General features: G+C 47.7%; 1 protein-coding gene across 1 annotated transcript in view; it reads right to left on the bottom strand.

The window, feature by feature from the left end:
* The window catches only part of LOC124001992 (vam6/Vps39-like protein), a 73304-nt gene that overhangs the window by 2552 nt on the left and 58252 nt on the right, over nucleotides 1-12500 (bottom strand). The window contains exons 19-21 of the mRNA XM_046309191.1: nucleotides 12465-12500; nucleotides 10823-10868; nucleotides 9877-10026 (exon numbers count right to left, since the gene is read on the bottom strand). The exon at nucleotides 12465-12500 is cut by the window's right edge and continues 67 nt beyond it. Of these exons, the coding sequence (XP_046165147.1) occupies nucleotides 9877-10026; nucleotides 10823-10868; nucleotides 12465-12500 (232 nt within the window). The remainder of the gene's footprint in view (nucleotides 1-9876; nucleotides 10027-10822; nucleotides 10869-12464) is intronic.

Here is a 12500-nt window from a genome sequence, read left to right as displayed (position 1 = left end):
GAGGAGGCAGGTAACCTAGTGGTTAGAGGAGGCAGGTGGCCTAGTGGTTAGAGGAGGCAGGTAGCCTAGTGGTTAGAGGAGGCAGGTAGCCTAGTGGTTAGAGGAGGCAGGTAACCTAGTGGTTAGAGAAGGCAGGTAGCCTAGTGGTTAGAGGAGGCAGGTAACCTAGTGGTTAGAGGAGGCAGGTAGCCTAGTGGTTAGAGTGTAGAGGAGGCAGGTAGTCTAGTGGTTAGAGTGTAGAGGAGGCAGGTAGCCTAGTGGTTAGAGTGTAGAGGAGGCAGGTAGCCTAGTGGTTAGAGTGTAGAGGAGGCAGGTAGCCTAGTGGTTAGAGTGTAGAGGAGGTAGGTAGCCTAGTGGTTAGAGGAGGCAGGTAACCTAGTGGTTAGAGTGTAGAGGTGGCAGGTAGCCTAGTGGTTAGAGGAGGCAGGTAGCCTAGTGGTTAGAGGAGGCAGGTAACCTAGTGGTTAGAGTGTAGAGGAGGCAGGTAGCCTAGTGGTTAGAGTGTAGAGGAGGCAGGTAGCCTAGTGGTTAGAGGAGGCAGGTAACCTAGTGGTTAGAGTGTAGAGGAGGCAGGTAGCCTAGTGGTTAGAGTGTAGAGGAGGCAGGTAGCCTAGTGGTTAGAGTGTAGAGGAGGCAGGTAGCCTAGTGGTTAGAGGAGCCAGGTAACCTAGTGGTTAGAGTGTAGAGGAGGCAGGTAGCCTAGTGGTTAGAGTGTAGAGGAGGCAGGTAGCCTAGTGATTAGAGGAGGCAGGTAACCTAGTGGTTAGAGTGTAGAGGAGGCAGGTAGCCTAGTGGTTAGAGTGTAGAGGAGGCAGGTAGCCTAGTGGTTAGAGGAGGCAGGTAACCTAGTGGTTAGAGTGTAGAGGAGGCAGGTAGCCTAGTGGTTAGAGTGTAGAGGAGGCAGGTAGCCTAGTGGTTAGAGTGTAGAGGAGGCAGGTAGCCTAGTGATTAGAGGAGGCAGGTAACCTAGTGGTTAGAGTGTAGAGGAGGCAGGGTAGCCTAGTGGTTAGAGTGTAGAGGAGGCAGGTAGCCTAGTGGTTAGAGTGTAGAGGAGGCAGGTAGCCTAGTGGTTAGAGTGTAGAGGAGGCAGGTAGCCTAGTGGTTAGAGTGTAGAGGAGGCAGGTAGCCTAGTGGTTAGAGCAGGTAGCCTAGTGGTTAGAGTGTAGAGGAGGCAGGTAGCCTAGTGGTTAGAGTGTAGAGGAGGCAGGTAGCCTAGTGGTTAGAGGAGGCAGGTAGCCTAGTGTTTAGAGTGTAGAGGAGGCAGGGTAGCCTAGTGGTTAGAGTGTAGGGGAGGCAGGTAGCCTAGTGGTTAGAGTGTAGAGGAGGCAGGTAACCTAGTGGTTAGAGTGTAGAGGAGGCAGGTAACCTAGTGGTTAGAGGAGGCAGGTAACCTAGTGGTTAGAGTGTAGAGGAGGCAGGTAGCCTAGTGGTTAGAGGAGGCAGGTAGCCTAGTGGTTAGAGGAGGCAGGTAGCCTAGTGGTTAGAGTGTTGGACTAGTAACCAAAAGGTTGCTAGATCGAATCCCTGAGCTGACAAGGTACAAATCTGTCGTTCTGCCCCTGAACAAGGCAGGTTAACCCACTGTTCCCCTGTAGGCCGTCATTGTAAATAAGAACTTGTTCTTAACTGACTTGACAAGTTAAATAAAAGGTTAAAAAAAAAAAACATAATAATATATTGTTGCTAAAAATAAGTAAGAACTTTTTTCTCTCAAAAACAATTGACAACTCAATTATTGACAACTATTTTCGATACTGATTCTCATGAGTTGGAGAACACATTGTGGGAACCTTCCATATGCTTCATATCCTCCTTCTGTGTTTATGGACCTTCCTCTTCAATTCAAACCACGTTTTCTTTGGGGTTCAAGTGTTGATTTTGTGGCTAATTAACCATTTCTTTGGGGATTTTCATGTATGCTTGGGGTCATTGTCTTGCTGGAAGATCCACTTGGGGACAAGTTTCATTCTCCTGGCAACCAGGTTTTTTATAAAGTACATAATGCCATTGACCTTAAGGGGCCCAAAGACCAGTGGAAGCTAAATCGCCCCATAACATCAAAGATCCACCAGCGTCATTTACAGTAGGTATGAGGTCATTTACAGTAGGTATGAGGTCATTTACAGTAGGTATGAGGTCATTTACAGTAGGTATGAGGTCATTTACAGTAGGTATGAGGACATTTACAGTAGGTATGAGGTCATTTACAGTAGGTATGAGGTCATTTACAGTAGGTATGAGGTCATTTACAGTAGGTATGAGGTCATTTACAGTAGGTATGAGGTCATTTTCTGCTGATGCATTTCGACACCAAACCCACCACTGCTTGGGATGATTGTATGGAGCCATACCAAGATGGCGCCGACAGAGATGTTCGCCTCGCTTCGAGTCCTTAGGAAACTATTCAGTTTTTTGTTATTTCTGACATTACAGGAAATCTGAAGTCTTATTACAGCCGGGAGGAACTATTAGATAAAAGAGAAATGTACCAACATTACAACCAGGAATACGACTTTCCAGAAGCAGATCCTCCGTTTGGACCACCACCCAGGACAATGGATCAGATCCTCCGTTTGGACCAGCACCCAGGACAATGGATCAGATCCTCTGTTTGGACCAGCACCCAGGACAATGGATCAGATCCTCTGTTTGGACGACCACCCAGGACAATAGATCAGATCCTCTGTTTGGACCAGCACCCAGGACAATGGATCAGACCCTCTGTTCGGACGACCACCCAGGACAATAGATCAGATCCTCTGTTTGGACGACCACCCAGGACAATGGATCAGATCCTCTGTTTGGACCACCACCCAGGACAATAGATCAGATCCTCTGTTTGGACCAGCACCCAGGACAATGGATCAGATCCTCCGTTTGGACCACCACCCAGGACAATGGATCAGATCCTCTGTTTGGACCACCACCCAGGACAATAGATCAGATCCTCTGTTTGGACCAGCACCCAGGACAATGGATCAGATCCTCTGTTTGGACCACCACCCAGGACAATGGATCAGATCCTCTGTTTGGACGACCACCCAGGACAATAGATCAGATCCTCTGTTTGGACCACCACCCAGGACAATAGATCAGATCCTCTGTTTGGACCACCACCCAGGACAATAGATCAGATCCTCTGTTTGGACGACCACCCAGGACAATAGATCAGATCCTCTGTTTGGACGACCACCCAGGACAATAGATCAGATCCTCTGTATGGACCAGCACCCAGGACAATAGATCAGATCCTCTGTTTGGACCACCACCCAGGACAATAGATCAGATCCTCTGTTTGGACGACCACCCAGGACAATAGATCAGACCCTCTGTTTGGACGACCACCCAGGACAATAGATCAGATCCTCTGTTTGGACGACCACCCAGGACAATAGATCAGATCCTCTGTTTGGACCACCACCCAGGACAATAGATCAGATCCTCTGTTTGGACCACCACCCAGGACAACAGATCAGATCCTCTGTTTGGACCACCACCCAGGACAATAGATCAGATCCTCTGTTTGGACCACCACCCAGGACAACGGATCAGATCCTCTGTTTGGACCACCACCCAGGACAATAGATCAGATCCTCCGTTTGGACCACCACCCAGGACAACAGATCAGATCCTCTGTTTGGACCACCACCCAGGACAATAGATCAGATCCTCTGTTTGGACGACCACCCAGGACAATAGATCAGATCCTCTGTTTGGACCACCACCCAGGACAATAGATCAGATCCTCTGTTTGGACCACCACCCAGGACAATAGATCAGATCCTCTGTTTGGACCACCACCCAGGACAATAGATCAGATCCTCTGTTTGGACGACCACCCAGGACAATAGATCAGATCCTCTGTTTGGACCAGCACCCAGGACAATAGATCAGATCCTCTGTTTGGACCACCACCCAGGACAACAGATCAGATCCTCTGTTTGGACCACCACCCAGGACAATAGATCAGATCCTCTGTTTGGACGACCACCCAGGACAATAGATCAGACCCTCTGTTTGGACGACCACCCAGGACAATAGATCAGACCCTCTGTTTGGACCAGCACCCAGGACAATGGATCAGACCCTCTGTTCGGACCACCACCCAGGACAATAGATCAGATCCTCTGTTTGGACGACCACCCAGGACAATAGATCAGATCCTCTGTTTGGACCAGCACCGAGGACAATAGATCAGATCCTCTGTTTGGACCAGCACCCAGGACAATAGATCAGATCCTCTGTTTGGACGACCACCCAGGACAATAGATCAGATCCTCTGTTTGGACCACCACCCAGGACAATAGATCAGATCCTCTGTTTGGACCACCACCCAGGACAACGGATCAGATCCTCTGTTTGGACCACCACCCAGGACAACGGATCAGATCCTCTGTTTGGACCACCACCCAGGACAACGGATCAGATCCTCTGTTTGGACCACCACCCAGGACAATGGATCAGATCCTCTGTTTGGACCACCACCCAGGACAATGGATCGGATCCCAGAAGCCGACCCAAAACAACGGAGGGGCAGACGGAACGTCCTTCTGGTCCGTAGACGTGCACATCACCCACCGCTCCCTAGTATACTACTCGCCAATGTCCCGTCTTTCGACAACAAGGTAGTTGAAATTCGATCAAGGGTTGCCTTCCAGAGAGACATCAGAGATGGTAACATTCTCTGTTTCACAGAAACATGACTCTCTCAGGATACGTTGTCGGAATCGATTCAGACACCGGGCTTCTCCATGCATCGCGCCGACAGAGATAAACTCCTCTCTGGGAAGGAGAAGGGCGGGGGGGGTGTATGCTTTATGATTAACAACTCATGGTGTAATCATAACAACATACAGGAACTCAAGTCCTTCTGCTCACCCGACCTAGAATTCCTCACAATCAAATGCCGGCCATATTACCTCCCAAGAGAATTCTCGTCAGTTATCATCACAGCTGTGTACATTCCCCCTCAAGCAGACACCAAGACGGCCCTCAAGGAACTTCACTGGACTCTATGTAAACTGGAAACCATACATCCTGAGGCTGCATTTATTGAAGCTGGGGATTTTAACAAAACAAATTTGAGAACAAGGCTACCTAAATTCTATCAGCATATTGATTGTCGTACATGCAGGTAAGGCACTCGACCACTGCTACTCTAACTTCCGCGATGCATACAAAGCCCTCCCATGCCCTCCCTTCGGGAAAATCAGACCACGACGCCATCTTGTGTGTTTACTGTAGGAGATACTGTAGGAGATACCGTATGTGTTTACTGTAGGAGATACAGTATGTGTTTACTGTAGGAGATACTGTAGGAGATACTGTATGTGTTTACTGTAGGAGATACAGTATGTGATTACTGTAGGAGATACAGTATGTGATTACTGTAGGAGATACAGTATGTGTTTACTGTAGGAGATACAGTATGTGTTTACTGTAGGAGATACTGTAGGAGATACTGTATGTGTTTACTGTAGGAGATACTGTAGGAGATACTGTATGTGTTTACTGTAGGAGATACAGTATGTGATTACTGTAGGAGATACAGTATGTGTTTACTGTAGGAGATACTGTATGTGTTTACTGTAGGAGATACTGTATGTGTTTACTGTAGGAGATACTGTATGTGTTTACTGTAGGAGATACTGTATGTGTTTACTGTAGGAGATACTGTATGTGTTTACTGTAGGAGATACAGTAGGAGATACTGTATGTGTTTACAGTAGGAGATACAGTATGTGTTTACAGTAGGAGATACAGTATGTGTTTACTGTAGGAGATACTGTAGGAGATACAGTATGTGATTACTGTAGGAGATACAGTATGTGTTTACTGTAGGAGATACTGTATGTGATTACTGTAGGAGATACAGTATGTGATTACTGTAGGAGATACAGTATGTGATTACTGTAGGAGATACAGTATGTGATTACTGTAGGAGATACTGTATGTGTTTCTTTTTATGTGCCCTTCCTCTCCCTCTCTCTTGGCAAGACAGGCTCTGAGCTGAGCCAGGGGAAATGAAAGCAGAGGCACATTAAAACCCAGTACGGGAGAGGAGAGAGCAGAACCACATTAAAATGGAGTAATGGAGAGGAGAACCACATTAAAACCCAGTAATGGAGAGGAGAACCACATTAAAACCCAGTAATGGAGAGGAGAACCACATTAAAACCCAGTAATGGAGAGGAGAACCACATTAAAACCCAGTACGGGAGAGGACAGAGCAGAACCACATTAAAACCCAGTAAGGGAGAGGAGACAGCAGAACCACATTAAAACCCAGTAATGGAGAGGAGAACCACATTAAAACCCAGTAAGGGAGAGGAGACAGCAGAACCACATTAAAACCCAGTAAGGGAGAGGAGACAGCAGAACCACATTAAAACCCAGTAATAGAGAGGAGAACCACATTAAAACCCAGTAAGGGAGAGGAGAACCACATTAAAACCCAGTAAGGGAGAGGAGAACAGCAGAACCACATTAAAACCCAGTAATAGAGAGCAGAACCACATTAAAACCCAGTAAGGGAGAGGAGACAGCAGAACCACATTAAAACCCAGTAAGGGGGAGGAGAACCACATTAAAACCCAGTAAGGGAGAGGACAGCAGAACCACATTAAAACCCAGTAATAGGAGAGGAGAGAGAGAACCACATTAAAACCCAGTAAGGGAGAGGAGAACCACATTAAAACCCAGTAAGGGAGAGGAGAACCACATTAAAACCCAGTAAGGGAGAGCAGAACCACATTAAAACCCAGTAAGGGAGAGGAGAACCACATTAAAACCCAGTAAGGGAGAGGAGAACCACATTAAAACCCAGTAAGGGAGAGGAGAACCACATTAAAACCCAGTACGGGAGAGGAGAACCACATTAAAACCCAGTAAGGGAGAGCAGAACCACATTAAAACCCAGTAAGGGAGAGGAGAACCACATTAAAACCCAGTAAGGGAGAGCAGAACCACATTAAAACCCAGTAAGGAGAGCAGAACCACATTAAAACCCAGTAAGGGAGAGGAGAGAGCAGAACCACATTAAAACCCAGTAAGGGAGAGGAGAACCACATTAAAACCCAGTAAGGGAGAGGAGAACCACATTAAAACCCAGTAACCACATTAAAACCCAGTAAGGGAGAGGAGAACCACATTAAAACCCAGTACGGGAGAGGAGAACCACATTAAAACCCAGTAAGGGAGAGCAGAACCACATTAAAACCCAGTAAGGGAGAGGAGAGAGCAGAACCACATTAAAACCCAGTAAGGGGGAGGAGAACCACATTAAAACCCAGTAAGGGAGAGGAGAGAGCAGAACCACATTAAAACCCAGTACGGGAGAGGAGAGAGCAGAACCACATTAAAACCCAGTAAGGGAGAGGAGAACCACATTAAAACCCAGTAAGGGAGAGGAGAGAGCAGAACCACATTAAAACCCAGTAAGGGGGAGGAGAACCACATTAAAACCCAGTAAGGGAGAGGAGAACCACATTAAAACCCAGTAAGGGAGAGGAGAACCACATTAAAAGCCAGTAAGGGGGAGGAGAACCACATTAAAACCCAGTAAGGGAGAGGAGAACCACATTAAAACCCAGTAAGGGGAGGAGAACCACATTAAAACCCAGTAAGGGAGAGCAGAACCACATTAAAACCCAGTAAGGGAGAGGAGAGAGCAGAACCACATTAAAACCCAGTAAGGGAGAGGAGAACCACATTAAAACCCAGTAAGGGAGAGGAGAACCACATTAAAACCCAGTAAGGGAGAGGAGAACCACATTAAAACCCAGTAAGGGAGAGGAGAACCACATTAAAACCCAGTAAGGGAGAGGAGAACCACATTAAAACCCAGTAAGGGAGAGGAGAACCACATTAAAACCCAGTAAGGGAGAGCAGAACCACATTAAAACCCAGTAAGGGAGAGGAGAGAGCAGAACCACATTAAAACCCAGTAAGGGGGAGGAGAACCACATTAAAACCCAGTAAGGGAGAGGAGAGAGCAGAACCACATTAAAACCCAGTAAGGGGGAGGAGAACCACATTAAAACCCAGTAAGGGAGAGGAGAGAGCAGAACCACATTAAAACCCAGTACGGGAGAGGAGAGAGGAGAACCACATTAAAACCCAGTAAGGGAGAGAGAGAGAGAACCACATTAAAACCCAGTAAGGGAGAGGAGAGAGCAGAACCACATTAAAACCCAGTAAGGGAGAGGAGAGAGCAGAACCACATTAAAACCCAGTAAGGGGGAGGAGAACCACATTAAAACCCAGTAAGGGAGAGGAGAACCACATTAAAACCCAGTAAGGGAGAGGAGAACCACATTAAAACCCAGTAAGGGGGAGGAGAACCACATTAAAACCCAGTAAGGGAGAGGAGAACCACATTAAAACCCAGTAAGGGGGAGGAGAACCACATTAAAACCCAGTAAGGGAGAGGAGAACCACATTAAAACCCAGTAAGGGAGAGGAGAACCACATTAAAACCCAGTAAGGGAGAGGAGAACCACATTAAAACCCAGTAAGGGAGAGGAGAGAGCAGAACCACATTAAAACCCAGTAAGGGAGAGGAGAGAGCAGAACCACATTAAAACCCAGTACGGGAGAGGAGAGAGCAGAACCACATAATAAATTGAATACTTACTGGTATTCAGAGTGCTGTGGTGCAGTCTACCTTAGTGGTATTCAGAGTGCTGTGCTGTGGTGCAGTCTACCTTCAATGGTATTCAGAGTGCTGTGGTACAGTCTACCTTAGTGGTATTCAGAGTGCTGTGCTGTGGTGCAGTCTACCTTACTGGTATTCAGAGTGCTGTGCTGTGGTGCAGTCTACCTTAATGGTATTCAGAGTGCTGTGCTGTGGTGCAGTCTACCTTACTGGTATTCAGAGTGCTGTGCTGTGGTGCAGTCTACCTTACTGGTATTCAGAGTGCTGTGCTGTGGTGCAGTCTACCTTACTGGTATTCAGATTGCTGTGCTGTGGTGCAGTCTACCTTAATGGTATTCAGAGTGCTGTGGTGCAGTCTACCTTAATGGTATTCAGAGTGCTGTGGTGCAGTCTACCTTAGTGGTATTCAGAGTGCTGTGGTGCAGTCTACCTTAATGGTATTCAGAGTGCTGTGGTGCAGTCTACCTTAGTGGTATTCAGAGTGCTGTGGTGCAGTCTACCTTAGTGGTATTCAGAGTGCTGTGGTACAGTCTACCTTAGCGGTATTCAGAGTGCTGTGGTGCAGTCTACCTTAGTGGTATTCAGAGTGCTGTGGTGCAGTCTACCTTAGTGGTATTCAGAGTGCTGTGGTGCAGTCTACCTTAGTGGTATTCAGAGTGCTGTGGTGTGGTGCATTCTACCTTAGTGGTATTCAGAGTGCTGTGGTGTGGTGCATTCTACCTTAGCGGTATTCAGAGTGCTGTGGTGCAGTCTACCTTAGTGGTATTCAGAGTGCTGTGGTTCAGTCTACCTTAGTGGTATTCAGAGTGCTGTGGTGCAGTCTACCTTAGTGGTATTCAGAGTGCTGTGGTTCAGTCTACCTTAGTGGTATTCAGAGTGCTGTGGTTCAGTCTACCTTAGTGGTATTCAGAGTGCTGTGGTGCAGTCTACCTTAGTGGTATTCAGAGTGCTGTGGTTCAGTCTACCTTAGTGGTATTCAGAGTGCTGTGGTGCATTCTACCTTAGTGGTATTCAGAGTGCTGTGGTACAGTCTACCTTAGTGGTATTCAGAGTGCTGTGGTTCAGTCTACCTTAGTGGTATTCAGAGTGCTGTGGTGCATTCTACCTTAGTGGTATTCAGAGTGCTGTGGTGCAGTCTACCTTAGTGGTATTCAGAGTGCTGTGGTGTGGTGCATTCTACCTTAGTGGTATTCAGAGTGCTGTGGTGTGGTGCATTCTACCTTAGCGGTATTCAGCTTGCTGTGGTGCAGCTCCAGGACATGTAGAGCTGCCTTTAGATTGGCCTGTGGCTCCGACAGCTCCATTTTGATTGGTCCAAGGCAGTGGACATCAGGAGGGGACAAATACATGCGCAGCAGAGACAGGTACACCTGTATAACAACATGGAGTTAAGAGACAGGTACACCTGGATAACAACATGGAGTTAAGAGACAGGTACACCTGGATAACAACATGGAGTTAAGAGACAGGTACACCTGGACAACAACATGGGGTTAAGAGACAGGTACACCTGGACAACAACATGGGGTTAAGAGACAGGTACACCTGTATAACAACATGGAGTTAAGAGACAGGTACACCTGGATAACAACATGGGGTTAAGAGACAGGTACACCTGGACAACAACATGGGGTTAAGAGACAGGTACACCTGGATAACAACATGGAGTTAAGAGACAGGTACACCTGGACAACAACATGGGGTTAAGAGACAGGTACACCTGGATAACAACATGACAACAACATGGGGTTAAGAGACAGGTACACCTGTATAACAACATGACAACAACATGGGGTTAAGAGACAGGTCCACCTGTATAACAACATGGGGTTAAGAGACAGGTACACCTGTATAACAACATGGGGTTAAGAGACAGGTACACCTGTATAACAACATGGGGTTAAGAGACAGGTACACCTGTATAACAACATGGGGTTCAGAGACAGGTACACCTGTATAACAACATGGGGTTCAGAGACAGGTACACCTGTATAACAACATGGGGTTCAGAGACAGGTACACCTGTATAACAACATGGGGTTCAGAGACAGGTACACCTGTATAACACTGTATTACCAGAGGTAATAGAGGTTTACCATAGAGTTAGATGTACAGCAAGTATTACAGTACAAGTTCAACACGTGTCAATCCGAGGGAGATACTCACATCTTTGTTTCTGTCTGTGTCTTTGTCATAATGCCGGTGACAGTACCTGAAGGGAGAGAAAATGGCACTATTATAACTGACAATAACATCAACAAAGACACCGCCTGGAGAGAAATCATAATGTCTAAAAACATCTACGTTTATTATTTGGAAATAGTTTTTTTTGAATCAGCATGTTATTGTTGATTGCTGGTGGGTTGTTTGAGTGGGAGGCTGTCGTCCCACTAACTCATCCATAGGGTGGTCAACGGGCTGTCGTCCCACTAACTCATCCATAGGGTGGTCAACGGGCTGTCGTCCCACTAACTCATCCATAGGGTGGTCAACGGGCTGTCGTCCCACTAACTCATCCATAGGGTGGTCAACGGGCTGTCGTCCCACTAACTCATCCATAGGGTGGTCAACGGGCTGTCGTCCCACTAACTCATCCATAGGGTGGTCAACGGGCTGTCGTCCCACTAACTCATCCATAGGGTGGTCAACGGGCTGTCGTCCCACTAACTCATCCATAGGGTGGTCAACGGGCTGTCGTCCCACTAACTCATCCATAGGGTGGTCAACAGGCTGTCGTCCCACTAACTCATCCATAGGGTGGTCAACGGGCTGTCGTCCCACTAACTCATCCATAGCGTGGTCAATGGGCTGTCGTCCCACTAACTCATCCATAGCGTGGTCAACGGGCTGTCGTCCCACTAACTCATCCATAGCGTGGTCAACGGGCTGTCGTCCCACTAACTCATCCATAGGGTGGTCAACGGGCTGTCGTCCCACTAACTCATCCATAGGGTGGTCAACAGGCTATCGTCCCACCAACTCATCCATAGGGTGGTCAACGGGCTGTCGTCCCACTAACTCATCCATAGGGTGGTCAACGGGCTGTCGTCCCACTAACTCATCCATAGGGTGGTCCACGGGCTGTCGTCCCACTAACTCATCCATAGGGTGGTCAACGGGCTGTCGTCCCACTAACTCATCCATAGGGTGGTCAACAGGCTGTCGTCCCACTAACTCATCCATAGGGTGGTCAATAGGCTGTCGTCCCACTAACTCATCCATAGGGTGGTCAACAGGCTGTCGTCCCACTAACTCATCCATAGGGTGGTCAACGGGCTGTCGTCCCACTAACTCATCCATAGGGTGGTCAACGGGCTGTCGTCCCGCTGACTCATCCATAGGGTGGTCAACGGGCTGTCGTCCCACTAACTCATCCATAGGGTGGTCAACGGGCTGTCGTCCCACTAACTCATCCATAGGGTGGTCAACGGGCTGTCGTCCCGCTGACTCATCCATAGGGTGGTCAACGGGCTGTCGTCCCACTAACTCATCCATAGGGTGGTCAACGGGCTGTCGTCCCACTCCCACTAACTCATCCATAGGGTGGTCAAATTCCAGTAACTTTCCCAAAATGCTATAGAACAAGCAGGAAACTGCAGTTTTCCTTAAGATCCTCTGCTGAACATGTAATATAGTGTACAATGGTCCCGGTGTGTGTGTGTGTGTGTGTGTGTGTGTGTGTGTGTGTGTGTGTGTGTGTGTGTGTGTGTGTGTGTGTGTGTGTGTGTGTGTGTGTGTGTGTGTGTGTGTGTGTGTGTGTGTGTGTGTGTGTGTGGGTGTATGTGTATGTGTGTGTAGTACGACTCACTCCTTGGCCATGTGTGTGTCCTTCAGGACGTGTACG

This window comes from Oncorhynchus gorbuscha, linkage group LG17 (assembly GCF_021184085.1).
Source record: "Oncorhynchus gorbuscha isolate QuinsamMale2020 ecotype Even-year linkage group LG17, OgorEven_v1.0, whole genome shotgun sequence".
NCBI lineage: Eukaryota > Metazoa > Chordata > Actinopteri > Salmoniformes > Salmonidae > Oncorhynchus > Oncorhynchus gorbuscha.
Note: the sequence above shows the minus strand (reverse complement) of the source record. Positions and strands in the feature narration are given on the sequence as shown.